This window comes from Camelus ferus, chromosome 16, assembly GCF_009834535.1.
Source record: "Camelus ferus isolate YT-003-E chromosome 16, BCGSAC_Cfer_1.0, whole genome shotgun sequence".
NCBI lineage: Eukaryota > Metazoa > Chordata > Mammalia > Artiodactyla > Camelidae > Camelus > Camelus ferus.
In genome coordinates, this window is record NC_045711.1 from 1043788 (window position 1) to 1068984 (window position 25197).

Here is a 25197-nt window from a genome sequence, read left to right on the forward strand (position 1 = left end):
GAACCAAGCTGGAAGCTGGGACTTGTGTGTGTTGGGGGAGCGTGTGCAGTTGCAGTCTGGGAAGGCTTTCTGGTGGCAGAGGTACTGTAGGGTTTGGGGTTTGAACAGCTGGCTGAGTGGGCTCAATTCTGGAATCTACGACCTTCTGCCACCAAGGTGGATCCCAGAGCTCTGGGCAGCAGAGGCCAGCTTGGTGGAGGTAAGATGAACAGTGGGATGAGACCCACTGGGTCTCTCAGGCTGGAGGGGAGCAGACTGCGGTCTTTTGCTCCTCCTTTTGCTGGGATGAGTGGTTTCTGCCTTCCCACAGCTTGCTTGCCAGACCTGCAGCCCCTCCTCCTGGCACCCCTGGACCAGTTGGAGTTCAGGGAGCGCTGGAGTAAGGGTCCCTGGGTCCCTTCTTTGTCCTGGGCCAGGGTCACTCTATCTGGGGGCCCCCGCCACAGGCCTCCACCACACACCTTCAGGCTTCCCCAGGGAGCCCCACCCCACCCCGCAGTTAACGTTTCCTGCTGGGCTGAGGGTATGAGTCTAAGGTAACAAGACTGGTTTCCTTTCTTATATACTGGTTCGTTGTTCGAGGTTCTGGTTGTAAGGAATAACTGCTCATCACTAGACTTTAGGAAAACAATAAGAAAGCATAAACATCAAAAGAAGAAATCATGAAGTTGTCTCCTCCGGGAGACTTGCTTATTCACAGGCTTTTGGGTTCCCTTTGGACCCAGGGTCACACTTCGCAGAATTCTAGTGAGGGGTAGGAAGCCCCTTAATGGACATCTCCATTTTGCAACCTCCCAGGACCTAAGTGGGCTCAAAAGAAGGCAGCTCAGAGACCCGTGCTCTGCAGCCCTCCCCGGCTCTCTGCCCTCGGCAGCGGAGTCCCCAGGCTCTGTGAACAGGGGCAGACACCCCTCCGGACCACGCGCCCTCGGCTCCCCAACGTTCGGCGCGCTCCCTGTGGGCGGCCTCAGTTCCTCCTTCTGAAGAGGAGGCGGATGGCTCAACCTCCGCACCCCGGGGCGCTGCGGGGGCGGGGCGGAGGGCTCCGAGGGCGGCCGGAAGGGGTGTGAGTGCGGGGGCGGGCCCCGCGCCGCCCCGCCCCGGGGAGGGAGCCTGGGGCGCAGCATCCTGGCGCGGGCCCCTGTTGCCGCCGCCACTGCCGTCGGGGAAGGACCCAGTGTGGTCATGGCCTCGTGCGGCGCCCTCCCGGGCCCGAGCCCCCCGCGCCCCGCGCAATAGGCCCGCGGAGAGGAGGCGCAGAAGGTGCCGACGGCGCAGACGGCCGGGCGGGCGGCATGGAGGAGGCGCACCTGCTCCCGGCCGCCGACGTGCTGCGCCGCTTCTCGGTGACGGCCGAGGGCGGCCTGAGCCCGGCGCAGGTGACCGGCGCGCGGGAGCGTTACGGCCCCAACGGTGAGAGCGCGGGCCGAGCCGGGGCAGCGGGGGCCGCGCGCACCGCGGTCTCAGTTTCCCACCCCCTGCACCGCTGTCGCAGAGCAGTCCTCTCGCCTCCCAACCATCGGCCCCTGCGGGCGGGCGGGCAGGAAGCGGGGGCTCCGGAAACCTCTGCAGATGCTCTTGGGGCTCCCGGCCGGGCTGCGCGGCACCTTTGCGAGGGGTGGGGTGGGGTGGGGTGGGGGGTGCGGGTTCCGGGTTCGGAGACCGGGCGCCTGGCTCCCCCGCCTCGCTTTCCTCCCTCCGGGCCCAGGGACCTGTGCAGTCCTTCCGAGCTTCCGACCCAACCCCCGTGGCCGTCCACTCATACAGACCCTAGCTCACCTACGTCGGCCGTCAGCACTGCGTCCTCGCACAGCCGCATCCGGCGGGCACCGTACAGGTGCACACGCAGAGGTCTGGCGAGGCACCAGCCAGAGACTCCGAGGCCCAGCCTCCCAGCTGACCCTGAGGGTCCCCCCATACCCCCACTCTCCACCCACAGGGCTCAGTAAAACGCCCAGAAGGTGCTGCTTGTCAGCTGGCAGCCTTGGTGCCCCCACCCCCACCCCCAGGTCTTCCTCTTTCTGCAACCCCAGGCGGATGTGGCTGGCGGGAGTCGATGGAGGCTTTGAATTGCTGAAGCGGGAGACCTACCTCCCTGGTGGCAGGTTCAAGGCCTCACTCAGGGTGTTGCCTGGGGAGGCCTTTCCTTCCTGGGTGACCTGGAGCCACGCCTGCCCATCTCTGGGTAGGCAGGGAGCCTTCATGCTGTTGCTGTTTGGGTGAGAAAGGTATCCTCCTTCCTGGTGTTCAAAGGAGTGTGGGATTCTCCATCTGCCAAAAGGCACAGCCAGTGCCAGTCCTTCCAGATGTTGCCCTGAGAGGGTAGGTGTAGAGGCCCCTCCCCAAGTCGCTTTCAGGCAGGATTTGCCACCCGCTCCGTCCACCACCAGGACACTGGGCAGAGTGTTAGGGATTCGGAGAGAAATGACTCTATCCCCAGAGTGCAGCCTGGACCCACGTCATTTCAGCACTCAGGGCTTCACCCTTTCAGGGTTTCCAGCCAGCCAAAGGCAAGGTTCTCTGGCCTGAGTATCTCATTGCTCAAGGCTAGCTTGAAAATTACGAAGAGCTGTCAGAAAGGAAGCTTTGGGGTTTGTATTGGTTTATGACAACCACCTCTTGTATAAATATTATCTTTCTGGAGCAGAAATCCTTTTTCAAAAAAATTAGTTGCTATATTTAGTTGAGCAGTGGGAGGAACTAGGGAGATAAATATTATTTAATATCCCCCATTAGTGACTTGGCAGGGAGGGTGTTCTGGCTGCAGGAGCTCAGGGCTGCAGGGTCAGTCCCCCAACCCTGGGCTGGAGGTAGGGGTCAGGGCAGCTGGTTTGGGGTTCCACCGCCGCCTCTGTGCCACTGTGGCCTTCAGCTTGGGAGTCGTGATTCCCAGAATCAAACACATGTGGCCCTGTATTACCCTGGCCAGCACCCTTCTCCTTTCTGGCCCCCACGTCCTCATCAGTCCAGCAGAGGAGGACAAGCTGCGTGGGAAGGAGGGGGCCTCTGGTTCTTCCGCCATATTGTTCTGTCTGAGTGAGAGGATTTTGGGGGTGCCCTGGTTGCTGAGCATCTGTGTGGGGTGATGGATAAGGATGTTGGTGTGGTCCAGAGAAGTGGATGTGCATTGGGGGGAGGGCAGCAAGAAAAGTTGGGGGGCCATGGCTGGGCTCTCCTGATTCCTCTGTGCTTTGATAGTAGTAAAAATAAAAGCTGACGTTCACTGAGGACTTATTAAGTGCCAGGGACTGGTCTTAGCGCTTTTCACCCCTTGTCTCCTTCCTTTCCCAAAATAACTCCATGAAAACAACAGTTGTCATCCTCATTTTACAGAGGAGGTAACTGGGGCGCCAGGAGGTTAGACAGCTTACTCAAGGTCACACAGTCAGTGATGGAGCTGGTACTGGGTGCCTGCCCCTCTCTGGGTCTCACTTTGCCTGTCTGTTCAAGGGGGTCACAGGTTCCCCAGGCTCTGGGACCTTGGTGTTGGTGCCTGTGCTTGGAGCTGGGATCAGCTAGACAGGTGCTATTCCAGCCTTGCCCCCACCCCCTCAGGGCCCCAGAGGGCTTCCTCCTCTGGGAAGCATTCCAGGGCTCTGGAAGTCGTCAGGTGAGGAGAAGGGAGCCAGCTGCCCCTTCCTGCCTCAGGCTCCCCCTTCCCAGCCTTGGCCCAAAGAGGGTGTCTTGCGGTCTCTACAGGTGCAGCCTTGGGGGTGAGGATGACAGGGTTTTGAGCCCTAGCTCCGCCCCTGTGTAGCTGTGAGATCCTGGATAAACCACTTTGCCTCTCTGTGCCTCGATTTGTTCTTCATAAATGAGGCTTTGACAGGACCCATGTCACAGGGTTATATGTGAGTGTTTGCGTACACCAAGCCATCCCTCCTTGTAACAGAAGGAGCTGGGCCAGGCTCTGGGCTAGAAGCTGGAGGAGGATGGGGACCTGCAGATGGAGGGGCACACCCTAGGGACTAGTGTACCCCCCCACCCCAGGAGTCCACGCACCTGCAAGGTTGTTAGCATTGAAAACCACAAGGAAGTTATTTGCTTAAGGCCTGAAGTACGCAAGTTTTGGCAGCAGAGGAAGAAGGGAGGCAGGGGCTGGGGACCCTTCCTCCTCCCTCCTCCCTCCTCAGAGCTGGGGGAGGGGGGCCTCAGTTCATGAGTGTGTACTCCTCCCCCAAACTTGTCCCAGCCCACGCTGTGTCCTTTGAGGCCCCAACAGGGCAGTAAGTGGGAGGCTCCCAGCCTTTAGTGAACCCACCTTTCTCTGCAGGTCCCAGAAGTGCCCAGGACTCAGCTTTCTTGGGGGCTTTCTACATCCTTTCAGCTTACTTTTTGAATAAAAATATGCGTACAGTATAACACTCAAAGGGTACAAAAGGTATACCGTAAATCCTCCCCAGCCCTGTCCCCAACCACCCACTCCTGGTGGCCCCAGTGTCTCCTTCCCAAGATACTCCATGCACATCTGGGTCAGTGACAATGATCTTTTTTACACAAAAGGCAGTGGATTTTGAGGGCTCTTTCGCCCCTGCTTTCCACATGACAGTCACTCTTGGAGATGGTTCCATGTGGAGTACCCTTGGCCTTCCGAGTGCCTTCATGGAGTTTTATCGTGTGGCTGTTCTGGCATTTTCCACCCTGGCTTTTGATGGGCTCTGGGTTGTTTGCAGCCTCTGCTGTCACTCACTCATTACAAGGCAGAGCCTTGTCCCCACATCACTTCATACACTTTGAATACTGACAAAGGTTAATTCTTAGAAGTAGAATTGCTGGGTCAAAGGGCGTGTGTATTGAAAATTTTGACAGCTGTTGCTAAATTGTTCTCGTTAAAGTTGCACCAGTTGACCTGCCCGCTTCCCCACCACCTCAGCCACACAGTGCCTTTTCAGGCACCGAGCTGGTAGAAAAGTGGCCTCACCTAGACTTACTTTGCATTTATCTCTTTGCAAGTCAGGTTGGGCATTTTTTCATCTATTTAGGAGCCTTTTGATCTCCTTGTGTCTGTGAATGGGCTGCCTGTCACCTCTGCTGGACATGAGCCAAGGCAGGAGGCAGGACTGGGTTGGACGTGTCCTGCCAAGCGGGCGAACACTAAAGGCCCCCCCGAGGGCCCAGTGATGTGGGGGTCAGGCGAGGTCCTAGGAGGTCTCTGTCGGGGGCACGGGTGTCTCTGTTCAGGGGAGCTGGGGGAGGGGCATTGATGGGGGCTGGAGCCCACCTTTCTCAGCCTTAACCTGCCCATCTGTGCAGTGGGTATGAGGGCTCCAGGGCTGCCAGATGGGAGGGATAGTCCGGATTTAGCTTCCTGCCAGCGGTGTCTTGGCTGTGACTTTATCTCTTGCCCTCAGCCCAGGCCCCCGCCTCCTTGGCCCCATTGTTGTCAGTAGAGCAGAGAGGGGACCCTGAGATCCCCCAAGGGCCTCCCAGATGTGAGCTGACTCTCAGATCTGGCGGGGGGGGGGGGGGGTTGCCTGCAGGGATTTGGAAGCTCCAGTCTTTCAGGATTCACTCTAGTTCTCACGCCTTTGTTGAGCAGACTTAGCACCTCCTTCCAGGGACAGCACCAGCCCTGCCCCCGTGGAACCCCCAGTCCTTGCAGCAGGAGCTCCCCGAGGTGGGGCCGGGTCTGCCCACAGCACAGCCAGCACACAGAGGCCCAGCAAAGCCTTCACCTCTGAGGCCAGGGCAGCCAGGTAGGCTGCAGGCCCAGGTTGTTCACCCCAGGTGGGGCCTGGAGACCCTGGCAGGCCAGGTGGGTGGGGCAGGATTTGCCCAGCCAAGGTCTCTCCCTGTCTTTTTTGCAAATGACTTAATTGCTCTGTAAATTTACCTTTGAGGAAGACCTTAGTGAGCACTGGGCTCTCCCAGCTGGAACCAACATTTAGAAGCCGAAATACCAGTTTCCAAGGTTGCAAGAAGGAAGGAGAGGAGGAGGAATTAGGGGAGCAGGTGGTGCACGGAGCCTGGGGGCAGCCCTGACCATGCTCCCTGCTTCTCCCAGGCTCCAGGCTGTGGGCCCAGGGCCCAGGTCTGAACTACAGGGCAACTAAATAAACAATTCTATGAGGCTCTGTGTGGACTCAGGAATGACTCAGCCCCTGCCCGCCCTGGGGGCGCTCTGGGGTGGGTGGTGGGAGGCTTTCTGTGAAGCCTTTCTGGAAGTTTCAGTGAGGAGATGGGGAAGTACCCTGCACAGAAGGAATAGCAAAAGCAAAATCTTGGAGGAAGGAAAGCTTTGGCAAAACCAGGCGAGGTGGTGGCAATCCTGAGACCTCTTGCTTGGCTGGCGGGGGGCGGGGGTGACTCTGCAAGGGCGGGTTGGGGCAGATCCAGGAAGGCCTTGAAGGCTTTGCTAAGGTTGGTCTTTATCCTGCAGGCCCAGGAGAGCCACTAAAGGTCTATGAGCCAGGCAGGGTCATTCATTCAGTCACAGAATTTTATTGAGCACCTACTGTGTGCCAGGTGCTGGGGCCATGGGCACTTCCACGATAATAATTATTGTTATGGCTAATGTTTACTGAGTGTTCGCCATGTGCTGTGCATTATTCTGAGTGCCTTATACATATTACATCATTTCAACTTCACAGCAACCTTGTGAGGTAGTTACTATTATCCCCAATTTGCAGATGGAGGCACAGCCGGGGTTAAAGCGACTTGCCTGTGGCCACAGAACTACCAAGAAATAGGGTAGAATTTGAACTCGAGTCCTCTGGACCAGGCGCTCTGCACTAAGCTGCAGAGTTTCTCTGCTTATGTCCTCTTTTGCCTCCCAGGCCCCTGCAGGCCAGGCCCCCATCAGGCATCTGTGGACATGGGCCGGTTCAGTCTGGCAACAGTGACCCAGGGCAGGGGTCAGCTGGGAGAGGCCACCATGTGAGCAGTCTTGTCCCAACAAGAATAATGAAGGTCACATGCCTCAGGCTGTCCCAGTCTGGGAGGGAGCACCACCTCCTGTTACTGTCTTGGCCTGTGCAGCCTGGTGGGCGGCACCAAGAGGTGGTCAGGGCCTGGGCATTCTCCCCACTTAGCAAATGGGGCATCTGGCTGCTGAGGGCCCAGTGACACCATTTCACGGGGAATTGGCTCAGGCCCCCCTTCCCTACATGCATCCTGGGGACAGCAAGGGAGAACCTGCATCTTCCAGGGATGCATGGAAGGGGAGGAGGGGTCTCCCAGCCCCTGGACCCCCTCCATGGCCCTGGGGCTTGTTCATGTGAGGGGAGAACTTGGTTGTCCAGAGTCTTGGCAGGACTGGAGTTTGAAGCAGAGTTTGGAGCAGGCAGGGCCTCGTAATTCCCAAACACCACCTGTTTTATGAGGACAGCAGAGCCTTTGGACCGAAATGATTGGGCCGGTGGCTCTGGGGCCACCAGACAAGGGCGGGCCTCTTGGTAAGGTAAGGGCATCTAGCCCAACCAGCAGAACATGGGATACTACGTTGTTTTCAGGTGACCTCGGCCAGGGAAGGCAGGGGAGCATCAGGGTGGGAAGGCAGGACAGCCTAGGAGTGGGCGTGGGAAGTCCAGAGCAGGGGCTCGAGAGCCAGACTGCCTGAGCCCACTTCCCAGTGGTGTGGCCATGAACTAGTTGCTCAACCTCTGCGTTTCAGTTGTCTTCCCTGTAAAATGGGAGCAATAGTTGTATCCTCCTTCTTGGGTTCTTTGAGAATCACAAGAGAACAATATACATGAGGTGTTAGCATGGCGGCTGGCACACTCAACACTAATCATTCTGCTGTGATGATTCTGTCTGCGGAGCACCTGCTCAGGCGCCCTCCCCATTTACCCCGGGATATAGTAAGTGCTCAGTAAACGTGACTCTTATTCATATTCATAATCATGATACTCCTCACAGCAGCCCCTCAGGGTGGGGGTGGGTGCTCCATCTTCCAGATGAGGCTCAGGGCCGTACAGGGAGCCAGCTGCTCAGGCAGGATTGGAAGCCTGTGCCTCACGTGCACAGGGATGGCCCATGTGCAGGGCTGGGCAGGGCATCTGGGGTGTCCTCATGGGTGGCCGAGCCTCCCACGGGGGCAGCGGATGGAGGTGGAAGGGGAGCCTTGTGGTAAAGGCCACGTCTGGGGAGAAGAGGGCAGCGGTCAGGATCAGCTAGGTTATGCTGCAGTAACAACCCCCAGGTCTCAGTGGCTTGAAACAATGGAGGTCATCGCGTGCTCACATAGTATATACGGATGTCAGTGGCAGTTCACCTGTGGGCTCAGTGTCTCCTGACTCTGTGACTCGGGTTCACAAAGCAGACGCAAATCACTGGTTGCTGTAGCAGAAGTACACAGGGCTCCAGACCTGCGCTGTCCCGTAGGGCAGCCACCAGCCCCGTGTGGCCCTATTTGAGTTTAAATGAAGGAAGGCTAGGTATAAGTTAAAATGTAGCTTTTCAGTCCTTCCCAGGGCTCAGTGGCTACACATGGTTACTGTAGCGGACTCTCACACAGCTGTGGGACTCTTCTGTCTTCACAGAAAGTTCCATCAGACAGCACTCTTCCATGGAGTCTCCTACCAGCAATACAGCATTCCAGCCCAAGCTGACAGGCATCCTTTTTTTTTTTTTTTTGCAACTCACACAGGGAGCTGGGAAGTACAGTCCTACTGTGTGCCCCCAGGGTGGGGAGAATCAGTAGAATCAGTCTTCCGAGAGTGGATCCTGGATGGGGTTGTGGGTCCGCAGAAGGGGAGACCCAGGTGGAGGAGTAGAAAGAGAAGAACCGGTGAGACCGGCAGACAGAAGGCAGCTTGTGGAAGGGACTAGAGCTGGCATGTCTGTCCTGGAGCATGCTTCTCAACCCCGAGCCTCTTCCCTGTCCAGAAAAAAGGCCCTGAGGAATGTGGTGGCCCAGGGGCTACGTGCCTGACTGGGGGAGGGGTTAGGGAGACCACAGGAGGGATACAGGTGAGACTCACAGAGAAACTCTCCCTTGGGTCAGGAGCCCTGAAGATACCCGCAGAGGTGAAGGGTCGAGGAATCTCCAGGGTAGAGCCTGGCAGAAGCAGGCTGATGTGGCCCTGAGGCTGGGGCATGGCCGGGATAACCTCTAAAGGACCCTGCTCCATGGGAGGATTGGCCCAGAAACCAGTTCTGGCCCTCCCCCCGCCTTTCCTGTTCGCTTCAGCTAAATAGATCAGAAGGAAAAAGTCTGTTTGATTTTAATCTCAACTCAGGACACTGGAGATTACATTTTCCACGGAAAATGTCAGCCGTTGCCTAAAATAGGGCTTTGGAGAAAATGCTAGAAAGTGTATTTTTAGGTTCTGTGTTTTCCTCCTGGATTCCTGCAGTCCAGTGGGCCGCTTGAGACTCTCCATGGCTCTGCTGCCAGGTGCAGACCCCAGACCTTCCCAACAGGTGGGCAGGGAAAGGGCGCCCTTGGGAAATGGTGCTGGCAGGTGCTTGAGCCGAAATCAAGTGGACAGAGGACAGAACCCGTGTCAGGAAGGAGTAGGAGAGAGGGGGAGGCTCCCGGGGGTGCGGCCTCGGATTCTGCATTGCCAACAAGCTCCCAGGTGATGCCGGTGCTGCTGGCCTGGGGACTGTCCTGTGAGTAGCAAGGGACAGGAGGAGGCAAGGCTCTGTTTGTCTCACTCTGGGAGGGGCCTCAGCAGGTCCCAAGCTTGGCCAGAGGGAAGAAGAACCCATCGGAGTCCACCCTCCAGGGCCCCTTCCCACAGACCCACAAACACGTTTTTTCCCGTGTGACCTTGTTCAAGCCGTGTCTCCGCTCTGGACCTCAGGTTGTGCACCTGTGAAATGGGGTCAATCCCCACCTGCCTCCCCTTTAGGCTGTTGGGGAGATTCCAGGACTTTAGGTACTGAGGCAGCCAGCCCTGCCTGAAACAAAGGTGCTTCAAGAAACGGAGGAGGTAAAAGTGGAGCCCGCAAAGTGGCAGCAGGTCCTGGTGGTGTTTGGAAACATAGTTCTTCAAAACGTTCTGTGGGGCCGGGCCTGGGTGTGCCAGGTGGGTCTTGGCTGAGCTTACCTGGAGCAGAGGGCCTGGGAGGGGATAAGTGGAGACTCAACCTCCAGAAACTGAACCGTGGCGGATTCCTCACTGCCTGGGATGCTGGCGGCTGGGGTCAAGCCCAGGGGGAGCCCCTGGGTAGGGTGGGGCTCAGCGGGCTGGCGGTGCCACAGACCTTGTCCCTGTGGTCCCGAGATTCAGGTGTGTCAGAGGTGCCCTGAGCCGATGTTCTCAATTTGAGGGAGGGGCTGGGGGACGTTGCAGGAGAGCTGTCAGAACTACCAACTCCCCTTGTGACCTCAGGGGTCCCATCTCTTCTCCAGGCCTCAGTTTCCCCTCTGTGCATCGGAGGAGGGACTGGGCTGGAGGGTCTGGCAGAACCTTCCTGTATCTGGTCTTGTTCCGGGGTAAGTGAGGCCGACACCAGACCTTCAACAACCAGGTTGAAGGGAGGGCAGGTGGGTGGAAGCATCTGGGCTTCCATCTGTTCTGCGACCTCAGAGAGCTGTGGGGATATGTCCTGCCCATCGTGGTGGTCCTGGTGGGGATGGGGGGAGGGGCTGCTCAGACTCCTCCCAGGCCCCGCTGTGTAACCCAGCCATCTCTTGTCTCCTCATGGCTCCTGTGGCTGCCTGGATCCGGCAGAGCTCCCGACCGAGGAAGGTGAGGCTTGGGCCAGGGCAGGCTGAGAGGCCACTGGGTGGCATCCTGGGCCATTTGCTGTCAGGCTGTGTCCTCACTTCCCCGTTAGAGTGGGGCTCTTTCTGAGCTCCCCCAGCATCACCCACCTGTGCCTCTCAGGCTCTCAGGCTCTCCCTCTTCAAATGGTAGGGAGGGAGTGGGCCAGGTGGTCCCCACCCTCTGAATGGGGGCAGGTCAGTCGGGCAGGTGCCTAGGCCTCATGCAGTGCTCCTGTTCCCAGGGAAGTCCCTGTGGGAGCTGGTGCTGGAGCAGTTTGATGACCTCCTGGTGCGCATCCTGCTGCTGGCCGCCCTGGTCTCCTTTGTAAGTAAGGCCCCTATTCTACGGCATCGGGCAGCCTGGGAGGGAGAGCAGGTGGGGGCGGTGCTGAGGCCCAGGCTCTGGACCACAGGGCAGTCCTGTCAGCTGTGGGCATCCCTGGGCCCCTACCTGCCCACCGCCCTTGCCCCCAACACTGGACTCCCGGCTCCCATCTGTCCCCTCCAACCCCTCTCACACCCTGGCTGTCAGAGAGCTCAAGAAAGCACAAGTCTGACCCTGCCCTTCCCTGCCCAGCAAAGGGTTCCTTAGCACTGCTGACTTCCTGGACCAGGTAATTCTTTGTTGTGGGGGCCATCCTGTGCACTCTAGGGTTTTTAGCAGCATCACTGGACTCTGCCCACCAGATGCCAGCAGCACTCCCTAGTTGTGACAATCAGGTCTACAGATGTTACCATATGTCCCTGGGGGGCAAAATCGCCCAGGTTGGGAGCCCCTTCCCTGGCCTCCAGCTCCTCAGACAGACCTTGGGACTTACTTAACCTCTTGCCGCCTCCTTGTGGCTGTTGCTCGCTGTTGCTGTCCCCTATTCCTGCTGCCCAGATTCCTTCTGGACCCGCAGGGCCATGGGGCCAGGGTGGAGCGGTGGGGAGGGGGGACAGCGGTGTCTTCAGTGCCCGAGGAGCAGAGACCCAAGGGTCATGCAGGGAATGGTCGCCCTGAGAGTGGATGTGACCGCTGCTCCCAGCCCCATGCCCAGCAGGGCCTGGGGAGGAGGCCTTATCTTGGCAACGTGGAGTGCAAGGCAGCAGGGGCGCTGGGTGGGACTGATTCTTCCCCTCCAGCTGTGTCTGGCCCTCCTGGCTGCTCAGTGTTCTGTGGAAACTGGGCACTTTTAGAAAAGTCTGTCCAGGCTGGTGCTCAAAACAGCTGAGCTAAAGGGGTTCTGGGCCCCCACCTCCACAGAACAGATGGACACACTGAGGCCTGGAGAGGCTGACAAGAACCCACTTGGGCCAAAAGATGGGAATAGGACTTAATAGGTCTCCTGCCTCCAGGCCTGGGCTCTGGGCTCCTCTGGCCAGTGGCCCAGGGGTGTGAATGTAGCAGGGTCACCTGGGATTCTTAAAACACAAACTGCTGGGCCCCATCCCAGAGTTTCTGACATAGGAGGTCTGGGATAGACCGTCCCCAAGAATTTGCATTTCTGGCAAGTTTCCAGGTGATGCTGCTGCTGCTGGTCTGGCCCCACACTTGGAGAACCACAGCCTGGTGGACCGTGAGACCTCCAGCTGGCAGTTGTACAAATGCCTCATGTCCCTGAAAGTTGGCAGAGTGGGACGTGGGCTGTTGCGGTCACTACGTGGGGCTGGGTGCCCTAGGCCAAGGCCTTCTCAGAGCAGCCCCTCTCTAAGTCTAGGACTCTCCACGGGTATCTGTCCTAAAGCCAGGGGGCAGATGGAGACCCACAGTAGAAAGGAAATGGCGAGCAGACCCTGGCCCACGGTGTAGCATAGACTCACCAGCTCTGACCCCGGCAGGTCCTGGCCTGGTTCGAGGAGGGCGAGGAGACCACAACAGCTTTCGTGGAACCGCTGGTCATCATGATGATCCTCGTGGCCAATGCGATCGTGGGCGTGTGGCAGGTGGGAGGCCTGGGGGTGGGCTGGGCCTTGGGGTCTCTGGCTGCTAGGTGTGACCTCCCCCTGGTCCTGGAATCCCACAGGTCCTTCTGCTTCCAGATGTATCCCAGGCCCCAAGGGTGTCACTCCAAGGGGGTGGCCTGCTGGGGCCAGCAGGAGGCAGATGGCCAGCCTGCCTCGTGTTCTGCAGGAACGCAATGCTGAGAGTGCCATCGAGGCCCTGAAGGAGTACGAGCCTGAGATGGGCAAGGTCATCCGCTCAGACCGCAAGGGCGTGCAGAGGATCCGCGCCCGGGACATCGTCCCTGGGGACATCGTGGAAGTGGCAGGTGCTTTGGGGGCTTCCTCCTTTCATTATGGGATGCTGGTGAGCCCAACCCTCTCTGGCTCTGAATATCTTTCTGGCTGAATGTGTGTGTTTTGGGGGAGACCTGTTGGATCCCTCCAAAGCTCTTTGGCCAGAACCCCATTGGACAGATAAGGGGACCATAGGCCAGGGCACAGCTCAGGGCCCTGCCTCCCAGCCCAAGCCTGGCCTCCTGGGAGCCCTCCTGGCTTTCCTGGGAGGTGGCACCCAAGGCCACACTCAGCCAAGCCTTTCTCCCTGCACAGTGGGAGACAAAGTGCCTGCCGACCTCCGCCTCATCGAGATCAAGTCCACCACGCTGAGAGTGGACCAGTCCATCCTGACGGGTGAGGCTCGGAGGCTGGGTCCCAGGGCAGCTGGGCCAGGGGGTGAGGGTGTTTCACATGGGGCTTCTCATTTCTGATTCCACGACCAGGTGAATCTGTGTCCGTGACCAAGCACACCGACGCCATTCCAGACCCTAGAGCTGTGAACCAGGACAAGAAGAACATGCTGTTTTCCGTAAGTACCTGGGATGCCTGGAGCCTTTGCCTGGACAATGATAAAAATAGTAATATTTAAAGCCTTACAGGAAGAATCTCATCAATTACTGAGAATATATTGCAAATTTATAGTAATAATAATGGCTGTATTAGCAAAGGCTGTGTGTCTGGCTCTGTTCTAAGCCCTTTACCTGTATTAATTTATTTAATTCTCGCATTGCCTTTTAAATAAGTACTCTTGTCTGCATTTTTCCAGCACAAGAGAGGTCAAGTAAGTTGCCCAAGGTCACACAGCCAGTGAGTAGCAGAGCTGGGATGTGGACTCAGACGTCTGATTCTTGAGCTTTTCCTCCTACGCGAGGCTTATTCTGCCTTAAACTGGAGAGGGGCAGACCTTGCCTATAATCACTCAAGAGAATCCTCTAGAGGGAGAGGCGTTGCCAGAATGGTGGAAGATGGCAGGAACAGCCTGTTTCTCAAATAGGAAAACTGATCCCCAAGGCAAGAAGCCAAGCCTGCCTGGCTCTTCTCAGGGAGAGTAATCAGTTCAGCTCTGGTGGGAGGGGTCAGCCCCTGTGGCCCCAGAGGGACTTAACCAGGGATGCTCACAGGCTGCTCAGCAGTAGCCTCAAGCCAAGCACGGAGGCCACAAGGATGGGTCAGGCCAGTGGGCAGTGGCCCAGAGCACAGGGTTATAAAGCTTCCCTGGAAGTGAACAGAGATGGAGAGGGGAGTGCCCAGTCTAGGTGCCCAGAAGCCTTGGACAAGCTGCTATGGGGTTGGGGGAGCACCAAGGCGCACGCTCAGGCATCGGCAGCCGTCACTAGAAGCTTTCTAAGGAGGGCACTCTGGCTAACTGCAGGTCATTTCCTTAGCAGAGGGGCCTGTAAGTGGGGGCAGGAGTTGCCAGTACCCACGTCCTCTCCAGCCTCGCACAGTGCACCTGTCTGAAGGGGACTGAGTTATGAGCCTCCTGGGAGCAGCTGTGTCTTGGGCCTCTGTTGAACCATTTTCCAGGAAAGGACATGGAGGCTCAAGGCTGGCCGCCCTTACACCAGGACTTGGGGATCACCAGGACTTGGGGATCTTACTGGGGCCTTGCACTTAAGCTCATGTTTGCTGGAACCTTCAGTAAATACTTACCAGCTGCATACCTGAGATCCCAGTTAGCTGCACTCCTGTGTGGCTGTGCTGGTTGTTTATGAAGTGCATTTTGATGGGTTGGTGCTGTGCTACGCTGGTGGATCATGCTGTCAGCACTGGCCCCCGCTTCCTCTGTTCCCAGCTCCCGGCTAGGCCCTGGGGATATGGCACTGAACCAGGTCCCGCCTTCGCAGAGCTGGCACTACCATGGCATGGCAGCAATAACTCGACTGCAGAGCTGTGTACATCTGGGAGCACTAAGTGACATGGAGAAAAAGCCAAGGAGGGGGATAAGAGCCATCTCCCAGCTGTTGGGGTGCTAACCAGCCCTTCTCTTATCCCTCCCTCGGCCAGGGTACTAACATCGCATCGGGCAAGGCAGTGGGTGTGGTAGTGGCCACAGGCCTGCACACGGAGCTGGGTAAGATCCGCAGCCAGATGGCGGCCGTGGAACCAGAGCGGACACCGCTGCAGCGGAAGCTGGATGAGTTTGGGCAGCAGCTGTCCCGCGCCATCTCTGTGATCTGCATGGCCGTGTGGGTCATTAACATCGGTCACTTTGCCGATCCGGCCCATGGCGGCTCCTGGCTCCGTGGCGCTGTCTACTACTTCAAGATTGCCGTGGCCCTGGCAGTGGCCGCCATCCCTGAGGGCCTCCCAGCTGTCATCACTACATGCCTGGCCCTGGGCACAAGGCGCATGGCCCGCAAGAATGCCATCGTGCGGAGTCTGCCCTCTGTGGAGACCCTGGGTTGCACCTCGGTCATCTGCTCTGACAAGACGGGCACACTCACCACCAATCAGATGTCGGTCTGCCGGGTGAGTGGCTGCAGCCAGCTTGGGGTCCCACTGGTGTTGCCATGTGATGCTTGACAGGCTGGGCTCCCTCTCTGAGCTGCTCCCTGACTCCTTTTTGGCCAGAGAAGGAGGAGAGGACCTGTTGGTCACCCCCATGGTGGGGAACAGATCCAAGTTTTCATGGGACAGAGCAGCAAAGCCTGGCTGGACATGAGTCATTAGAACCCACACGCCACTGCCCATCTGTGAACCTCAGTTTCCTCATCTGAATTTTGGGTGTACAGGTCCTGCCAGCTAACCACAGAGGACCAGGAGGGGGTCAAGTACAGCCTGGGCATCTGAGCCAAGCTGGATCTGGACCTGGGTTCTGTCCTGCTGCACCATGACTCTCAGTGGTCAATGCCTGTCACCAGATACACTGGCTCCAGTGACCCGGGAGGGGCGTGGGCAGGAATTATTCATTCTGTAGCACTTGATCTCAGATCCTGGGCTGCTGCCCACATCCTCCAGGGATTCTGGCTGAGACTCCAGCAGGCCCCTGTGGTAGAGGAGCGGGTGGGGTGATGGTGAGGTTGTGGGTTTCCCACCCCTCTCAGATTCTCCATTGCTCCTCTCCCACCCTGGCTCCCATAATCTGCCCACTGGCCTGGGAAACCCAGGCTCTGTATATGGGACCTTAGTCCCCCATAGAAGCCCATCAGAGGCTGCCGCAGGGGAGGGGGGCACCAGCACACTTTACTGCCCTGCAGCCTCTGACCTGGTAAAATCCATAGTATGAATTCATTTGAACAGGATGTTCCTTAACAAAGATTTGAAAAACATAGTATAGGGCAGTCGTAGAGGCCTTACACCTGGATGAGGGGCTAAGAAACAACTTCTCAGGAGCTGTGCTGGCTGGAGGGCCATCCCCTGGGGCAGGGATGAAAGGACAACAGAAGGGACATTGAGCACTTACTGTGTGCTGTTGGGCTGGCCGTTAGCTTGGGAATGTGCAGTGATGCAGTCTCTAGGAAGCAAGAATTATCTTCTTGGCAGAGCTGGCTGACAGACAAGGACATGGCCTGCCCTGGGAGGGGTGAGCCCCCTGTCCCTGAGGTGCAGGGGGCTGGGTGACCCAGCATGCAGGAGCTCACTCCTGGGACAGGGGTCTGTGCCTCAGGATGGGGTATGGGTTTCCTCCCTCAGAGGCCAGGAACTCATCCCCTTGAAGGGCAAGGAGGGGCAGCTGGTCTCTGATCCCACTTTCTCTCTGTGTTACTGGTGGAGAAACTGAGGCTCAGGTGCTCAGCCAGGGGTCACATAGTGAAATGGGCAAGGACGCAAGCTTCCTGCCCCAGCTCAGGGCTCTGTCAAGCTAGCAGCTGCCCCAGAGCATTGAAGAATCTGCCATAAGCCCCTCAGGGGTCCAGAGCAAAGGACAAGCCTGAACTGGACACACTTGGGCAGAGCAGAGACATCTGGCCTCAGCCTGGATGCAGTGCTTTTTCACAGGGGGAGGGAAGGCCACGCCCCAACCTGGGGTCAGGCTTTAATCAGACTGGCTGCACAGGAAGGAGGTAGGAGGACCTGCCTGAGCATGTCTCTGTGCTCCTCAGATGTTCGTGGTAGCTGCGGCCGAAGCAGGCACCTGCCGTTTGCACGAGTTCACCATCTCTGGTACCACTTATGCCCCAGAAGGCGAAGTGTGAGTGCCCGGAGACGGGGCGGGTTTTCTGGGTGGGCGGGGCTACTTAGGACTGCTCTGAGTTGTTTGTGGGCAGTGCTCCCTGGGGGCAGGGCCATGAGACTAGGCACCTCCCAGAGGCGGGGCCAAGGCCCCTGTACTGACCGCTCTGGCTCCACAGACGGCAGGGGGAGCAGCCTGTGATATGCGGACAGTTTGACGGGCTGGTGGAGCTGGCGACCATCTGCGCCCTGTGCAACGACTCAGCGCTGGACTACAATGAGGTGGGCGCCTGCTCCCTTTCATGACCTCCCTAGTATCCAGGAGCTCAGGACAGACCCTTCTCCCCGAGTATGACACTCTCAGGATTGGAGGTCTCTGCCCCCCTGCACACCTGGCACTGCCACCCCTCCCTCTCCCTCATACTGGCTTTGGAACCCTGCTATGGGGCTCTTGGGCTGTGGGGGACTGTAATGTAAGGGGCATGGGGGCCAGGGGTGCCTAGGGAAAGAGGTTTGAGGGGCAAGACTAGGAATGGTGTCTAAAGCAGAAGGCACAGCCCAGAAAAGGCCCACAGGCCTTAGCAGCCTGATGTGATTTAGGCATTGAACATGCTGTTCCTGCCTGAGCGGGGGTACTTGTCCAGACCAAGTCAGTCTGATGCCACGCTGAGGGCAGTAGACAGTCACCAAAGGGTTTGGAGCAGGGAAGTGATATGGCCAGGTCTTAGAAAAGCTCACCCAGGCTTCTGTGTGGAGGACAAAACAGACTGGGCAAGACCGGAACCAAGGAGCCCTGTGTGGTCATCCAGGCCAGAGAGGTGCTCCCTGAGTCCTGGCTGGGGCCTCTGGGAGAGGGGAGAAGACATGGGTTGGAGAGAGATTTAGGAGCCAAAATCCTGAGACTTGCTGATGGTTAGGTGAAAGACAGAGGGGAAGTCAGGGTAGCTTCTGCTTGCTGTCCTGGCTGGGACCGGCACTGGAGTGGCAAATATAGGGAGAGGGAGAGGTAGCCTGAGGGTCCCCAGGGAACAAAGTCCAACTGGCAGCAACTGGACATGTGGGCTTGGAGCTCAGGAGAGAAGTCACAGTTGGGCTGGACACTGGCAGTTGTGAGCTCGTGAAGGCTGGTAGAGACAGGAGGCTTGTGAGGGCTCAGGGAGAGAAGGCGGGAGGGAAGGAGCAGGGCCTGGACAGCAAGGTTTAGAAAGAGAAATCTGGAGAAAGGAGCTGAGACAAGTGGGCAGAGATGAGACAGAACAGGGAGGGTGCGTGGCCACTGATGTCAGGGGAGAAGGGATTGTGGTAAGGGAAGGTGAGCATCACTGCCAGACACCACCAGACCCCAGGTCAGCTGGCCTGGGAAGGGCCCACAGGCCTGGGGCAAAGGAGGTTACAGGTGACTCTGGCAAAGGGAGCTCCAGGGAGCGAGTGGAAGGTGAGGCTGGGGGCCTGCTGGGAGCCACCCTGCCTCTCACTCCCTGTACCTTGGGCCCTGCTAGGCCAAGGGTGTGTATGAGAAGGTGGGAGAGGCCACGGAGACAGCCCTGACTTGCCTGGTGGAGAAGATGAATGTGTTTAACACCGACCTGCAGGCCCTGTCCCGGGTGGAACGAGCTAGCGCCTGCAACGCGGTGAGCAGTGTGGGGGGCTTGGGCAACAGACCCCGGGGCTGGGGCATCAGGAGAAGGGAGAGAGAGGAACTAAGTCGTGGGAGGCTTCTGGGAGGAGGAAGGATCTCAGACACCTGGTGAGGCTGGGCTGGGGAGAAAAGAGAGGAACAGCTGAGTGTGGGCAAAGACTGGGAGTTGGGGAATACACAGCATGGTCAGGACATGGCAACTTGGGGACATTTCTGGGGCTGGAGAGGGAGATGGAGGCCTTGAATGCCAGGGTCAGCAGAGGGTGGACACCATCATACAGGGAGCAAGAGGCTCCTCATGGGGTCAAGCGGCTGGTGAGGAAGCTGGCTCTGCCCCAGACGCCCTGACGCCTACCCCTCGGACCTGGCAGGTCATCAAGCAGCTCCTGAAGAAGGAATTCACCCTGGAGTTCTCCCGAGACCGGAAGTCCATGTCAGTGTACTGCACGCCCACCCGCCCTGGCCTGGTGGCCCAGGGCAGCAAGATGTTTGTTAAGGTGGGCCTGCCTGGCCGGCCTGGGGCCTCTGTACACCTGGGGTTCCCGGAAGGGCCTGGTCTCCAGTCCCCTGAAGAACCAGCGGTGGGAGCTGAGGGAGGTGTGAGGCCCACTGTCAAAGTGATGACTCCAGAACGAGGGTGATCAGCTGCTGTGGGGAACTGGGAGGAGGATCCAGGCCTGGGGCAGATAAAGCCAGGGCCAGATACCCAGGCCTGCCCCTCACCAGGGTCCCAGCTCTGGACAGAGAGGCACTGCCTGGCCGTGTGACCTTGGGGTCACCATGCCCCTCTGTGGGCCCCGGGCTCCCCATCTGAATGACAAGGCCAGGGTGGAAGGTCTCAGAAGCCCTTTTGCTTCTGACAGGGAGTGTTGAAGTGGTTGGCACCCAACTTTGGTGCTTTGTGTTTTGGAAACTGAATCCCAAGGAAGGAAGGAACCGGCTCCCGTTCAGACCCCCATCCATAGCACTTCCTATCACTGATTTTGAACCTGAAGTAGGAATCACAGCCCCAGCTTCACCTGCAGTGGGGGGTTTTAACCTCTTTTGAAATGAAAAGCTTCTGTATTGGGAGAATTTGGAGTGCCCTTTGGGGAGAGGGAGGAGGAACTGATGGAGGATTCAGAGATTCTTCCCAGCTTGGGGCAAGGTCTGGGGTGAGACTCCCCAAAGCTGCTGAGGAGCTTGACACCCCCAAGACCACCTTCCCAGAGCCACACCCCCACATCCTGAGCACGGCTCTGCTTCTGGTCTCCAGGCAGGGCTCAGCCCATCTCCCTCTGCTGAGCACCCTGCAGAATTGGAGACCCAGTAGTGCCAGGCTGACAGGGAGGTGGGGCCTGCAGGACGGCTGCCATTCCCACCCTACCCCACAAAGTGCTGCAGTAGGCCTCAGCTGTGGGCTGGAGGAGACCCCCAATTCCCTCTGGGCTTTCTTCAAGGTGGGCCCTGTAGGTTCCCACTCTTGAGTTTTTAAAGAATGGATTCCAGTCTGTGCCTTGCCGTGTTTCCCCTTGGGTGGCCTTTCCCCATACCTGGGCCTCAATTTCGTCAACTGGGCAGGAGGGAGGGGAAGGGTCCTGACTGACGGAGTTGCCTCCCCCTCCCCAACGATGCAGGGGGCTCCCGAGAGCGTGATCGAGCGCTGCAGCTCAGTCCGCATGGGGAGCCGCACAGTGCCCCTGAACACCACCTCCAGGGAGCAGATCCTGGCCAAGATCCGGGACTGGGGCTCGGGCTCGGACACACTGCGCTGCCTGGCACTGGCCACCCGGGACACGCCCCCTAGGAAGGAGGACATGCAGCTGGACGACTGCAGCAAGTTTGCGCAGTACGAGGTGGGTGCTGGGGCCCCGGGCTGGGAGCCGTGCATCTGTCTGCAGTGGCTGGGCACGTGGCAGGTTGAGGATGGGCCTGGGGCCCACTTGCATCTGCCCCCTCCTCACAGACGGACCTGACTTTCGTGGGCTGCGTGGGCATGCTGGACCCTCCGAGGCCCGAGGTGGCTGCCTGCATCACACGCTGCCACCAGGCGGGCATCCGTGTGGTCATGATCACAGGGGACAACAAAGGCACAGCTGTGGCCATCTGCCGCCGGCTTGGTATCTTCGAGGACACAGAGGACGTGGTGGGCAAGGCCTACACGGGCCGTGAGTTCGATGACCTCAGCTACGAGCATCAGCGCCAAGCCTGCCGCACAGCCCGCTGCTTCGCCCGTGTGGAGCCCGCCCACAAGTCCCGCATCGTGGAAAACTTGCAGTCCTTTAACGAGATCACTGCCATGGTGAGGCCCTGAGGCGGGAGCCTGAGGGGAGGTGGCGAGGGGTCGGGGGAGCACCTGTCACCGAGTTTGGAAAGAACAACCCGGCAGCCCCTGCCTCTGCTTCATTGTTATTATTTGCAACATTTTATTACAAAAAATTTCAAACATCAAGAGAAATTGAAATGGTATCACCACCTAGATTCTACAAATAACATATTGTTAGATTTGCTTTATCACACATCTATCCATCCATCTGTCCTTAATCCCCCTTTTCTTAAATGCATTTTGAAGTAAGTTGCTGACGTCAGTACACTTCGACCTGGCACACTTTGGAATACATCCTCTACAGAGTACGTTTTTTGTGGTTCCAGTTCTGTCCCTTTTTGAGGTAAAACTTGCATGCAGTGAAATGTACGTGTCTTAAGCAGACCATTCATTTGATGAGTTTTGATGTATGCACACACCTGTGTCACCCAAACTCTTACCAAGTTAGGTGACATTACCATCAACCCATGAAGTCCCCTTATGCTCTTTCTGCATCAGGCCCCCTCCCACATCAGGCCACCACTGTTCTAATATTTTTTCCATCATAGGTTAGTTTTGTCTGTCCTAGATTTTCCCATGAAGAGAATCATACAACATGTGCTTTTCTGTGTCCGACTTCTTTCCTTTAAGATTTATCTGTGTTGGTGTGGGTATCAGTAGATGACTGCTCTTTTGTTATTCAGTGGCATCCCATTGTGTGGATATACCACTGTCTCTTTATCCATTCCCCTCTGGATGGACATTTGGTTTGGGCTCACATTTTGTTCTGTCTCATTCTTGATTGCTGACCTCTCTGTTAACACTGATCTGATTCTCGACATTGACCTCACCCCTGACATGGCCTCAGTTTATAATCTTGATCTCCAGCCCAACCCAGTCCTTTACCTTGACCTTAATCCTGTCGTGTGGCTCAGCCTTGACCTGGATAGTGAGCTGGGCACCAGCCTTGATTTGATAACTGTAAACTTGTTCTTGACCTTGTTTTTGACCTTCACGCTGACTTGGTCCCTGACCTTGACTTAATCTTGACCATCTTAATCTGATTCTTTACTCTGAGCTCAACCCTGTTATGGGTTCCAGTCTTGACCTGGATCCTGACCTGATCCCTGACATTGAGCTTGACCCCTCCCCAATCCAGTACTTTATGTTGACCTCAACTTTGATCTAGCCTTGAATTTTGACCTAGACCTCAGCTCCAACCTCTAACATGACATGACTCCTGATATGGACCATAGCCTTCACTTGAGCTCTACCTTAATCTAATTTTTTTTTATCTTGAGTCCATTCTTAACCCTACTCTTCACCTTGCCTCCAACCTTCACCTTGACTACAACACCTTACTGGCCCTTGACCTGGGCCACAACCTTAATCTCACTCCTGACTTGACCTTAGCTTTTCCTCAACCTCAGTTTCATCTTCTATCCCACATCCCACCTGCATTTCACCCCTACCCTCATCCCCGTCCACACCTCCCCATCTTCTCTGACCTTAGACTTGGTCTTCTCCCCAACTTCGCACTTGTCTGCACTCTTGCCTTTCCCTTAGCCTCGTTCCCACATCAGTTTCTAAGCTCGTGACCTCACCATTTGTTCTGTCCAGCTGTCTGCTTCCTTGAGGACATCCCCTAAACTTGGTGGTAGGCTAGGTTGAGGGGAGTCAGGGAGGTGGAAGGGAACTTTCTCAGACATGAACCCACCTAACTTGGTCCTCAGACTGGAGATGGGGTGAATGATGCCCCAGCCCTGAAGAAAGCGGAGATCGGCATCGCCATGGGCTCTGGCACAGCCGTGGCCAAGTCGGCGGCGGAGATGGTACTGTCGGACGACAACTTTGCCTCCATCGTGGCTGCGGTGGAGGAGGGCCGGGCCATCTACAGCAACATGAAGCAGTTCATCCGCTACCTCATCTCCTCCAATGTTGGCGAGGTTGTCTGGTGAGGCCCCGCTTTCCCTCCTTCCAGCCCTCTGGACCAGCTCTGCGTCCCGAGGACTAGGGGAAGTGCCTGTTCCTGGGATGGGGCTGCTGGAATGGAGGGACCCTGCCCTAAGGCTGGGCCTTCCAGAGTCCCATCTCAGGGTGGGCAGGGATGGGAGCACCAAATCATTCTCAGGAGGCCCAGATGCAACCCAGCCCCCGAGGTGGTGCCTGAGAAGTCCCCTGTCATCCCTCCAGCCATAACCTTCTTCCCACTTTCAGAGCCACCCAAGATGGGAGAACTTGCGTCACCTCTGGGCAGTAATGTGTTCGTGTGTGTACGTGTGTGTGTGCCTGAGAGGTGTGTGTACGTGTGTGCATGTGAGTTCTTGTTCATGTTTGGGCATGAGTGCAGCACAGAGGTTCATGCTAGTGTGTAATTCTGGCACACTTAGGTTCACGAGTGAGGGATGCTTGTGGGGACTGGTGAGCACATTTGCCCAGATATGTAAGAATTCTGCATCTGCACGTTGGGGCAAGCGTGTAGGTGTTTGCTTGAGTTTGTGAGATTGTGTGGGCTGTGCTAGGTTTTTGCACATGTCTGTGAACAAATGTGTATCTGCTAGGGCATGCGTTGTCCACGTGTGTCTGTGTGCGTGTGTGTTCACCCTAAAGAGGAGCTGTGTCCTAAACAGGAGAGGCCTAAAGGGCGGGTCTGTCCAGGCGCCAGAGGGCAGGGGCGGCCCATTGTGAGGCAGAGCCTTGTGCATACACTTTTCCCTCCGGCACACACATCAGAACTAGCAGAGCGAGGTGGGGGGGCTCCCGGGCCTGGGGTGTGAATGAGAGCCGGACCCTCCATTCGCTGGGGGCCACAGCCCATGACTCTGGTTCCAGCATCTTCCTCACGGCAATTCTGGGCCTGCCCGAAGCCCTGATCCCTGTGCAGCTGCTCTGGGTGAACCTGGTGACGGATGGCCTACCTGCCACGGCCCTGGGCTTCAACCCTCCAGACCTGGACATTATGCAGAAGCAGCCCCGGAACCCTCACGAGGCCCTCATCAGTGGCTGGCTCTTCTTCCGATATCTGGCTATTGGAGGTGAGTGGAGCCCCAGCCCTTGGTGGCATTCCTGGAGCTTCCTAAGACTCAGCCTGGCTTATGCCAGAAAAAAAAAAAAAAAAACCCCAAAAAACAACAAAAAAAACTGGGCTCATGTAAATGAAAAGACTAGAGCGTGCCTCAGGCATGGCTGGATCCAGGCCTCAGACAGTATCACTAGCGTATTTTGGCTTTGCCTCAGCTCCATTCTCAGGCAGGTGCCCCTTGGGGTGGCAGAATGGTTGCTGCAGCTCCAGCCCTCATACTTGTTGCATTACAACCCCCCAAAAAACAGACAAGAGAGCCTTTTATCCTACTGCTCCATCAGTAGTAGGGTAAAAGTCTCAGGCCTGTCCTTAGCCCACATTGGGTCACCTGCTTCTCTCCTAGCCAATCACAGTGGCCAGGGTATGGCGGATTCTGACTGCCAATCAGGGCCCAGCACTGGCCCCGAGGGTAGGTGCTGCCAACCACCGAGCTCAGAAAAGGAGAGAGTGGTTCCCTGACAGAGATTCGGGGAATTATTAGGAAGGGGAAAGGATGCCAGAAAACCACAGGTGTCCACTATAGCCAGTTTCCTCCTGCCCTCCCCACAGTGTACGTCGGCCTGGCCACAGTGGCTGCCGCCACCTGGTGGTTCCTGTATGATGCCGAGGGACCTCAGGTCACCTTCTACCAGCTGGTGAGCAAGGGAACGGCCAGGGAGCCTGCTGGGGTTATTCTGGAGGTAGAACCCACAGCCCAAGTTGTTGGGAGTTCCAGGGGAAAGGAGTCCGGAACCCCACGGGTGGCCAGAGGCTGTCCCCCCACCCCCACCCCCACACAGACGTGCACCACCTCGGGAGTCAAGCTCAGGAGCCACAGGGAGCCTGGAGGAGAGGCTTCTCCCTCTCCCAGTCATTCAGTTACAGGGGCACCGAGGGTCTGACTGCCCAGAAGTGTCTTACCTTTATTGGGAAACCCCCCAAACATTGAGGGCTCAGAGACAGGAGCCCCTAAATGGTGGAACTTCAAGCAGAGGGTCAAACTGAGGCAACCAAGAGTGGAGGAAAGGAATCTGCCAGGCTCCCTACTTCCATGTTTCTCAGGGAGGGGACTCGTTGGCCTCTTGAAGTCACCTGGCTGGCAGGTGCACACCATAGGCCTGGCTTAGTTCAGCACAGCTCTGGAAGCAAGCAAGGAGACCCCTTAGCTGCCGTCTGTC

The 25197-nt window shown here is 57.3% G+C and overlaps 1 protein-coding gene across 2 annotated transcripts in view; it reads left to right on the top strand.

Moving 5' to 3' along the window:
- Positions 1–1113: 1113 nt before the first annotated feature.
- The window catches only part of ATP2A3 (ATPase sarcoplasmic/endoplasmic reticulum Ca2+ transporting 3), a 33963-nt gene continuing 9879 nt past the window's right edge, over positions 1114–25197 (top strand). Inside the window, exons 1-17 of one of the 2 annotated variants that reach the window (XM_032497956.1) lie at positions 1114–1413; positions 10623–10640; positions 10900–10982; positions 12479–12583; positions 12771–12909; positions 13193–13273; positions 13363–13448; positions 14927–15391; positions 16966–17054; positions 17215–17317; positions 18535–18666; positions 19046–19171; positions 20291–20509; positions 20620–20955; positions 22692–22912; positions 23791–23993; positions 24590–24675. In XM_032497956.1, the coding sequence (XP_032353847.1) occupies positions 1296–1413; positions 10623–10640; positions 10900–10982; positions 12479–12583; positions 12771–12909; positions 13193–13273; positions 13363–13448; positions 14927–15391; positions 16966–17054; positions 17215–17317; positions 18535–18666; positions 19046–19171; positions 20291–20509; positions 20620–20955; positions 22692–22912; positions 23791–23993; positions 24590–24675 (2610 nt within the window). In that variant the 5' untranslated portion in view covers positions 1114–1295. The remainder of the gene's footprint in view (positions 1414–10622; positions 10641–10899; positions 10983–12478; positions 12584–12770; positions 12910–13192; positions 13274–13362; positions 13449–14926; positions 15392–16965; positions 17055–17214; positions 17318–18534; positions 18667–19045; positions 19172–20290; positions 20510–20619; positions 20956–22691; positions 22913–23790; positions 23994–24589; positions 24676–25197) is intronic. The other variant, XM_032497955.1, reaches the window with a different exon arrangement.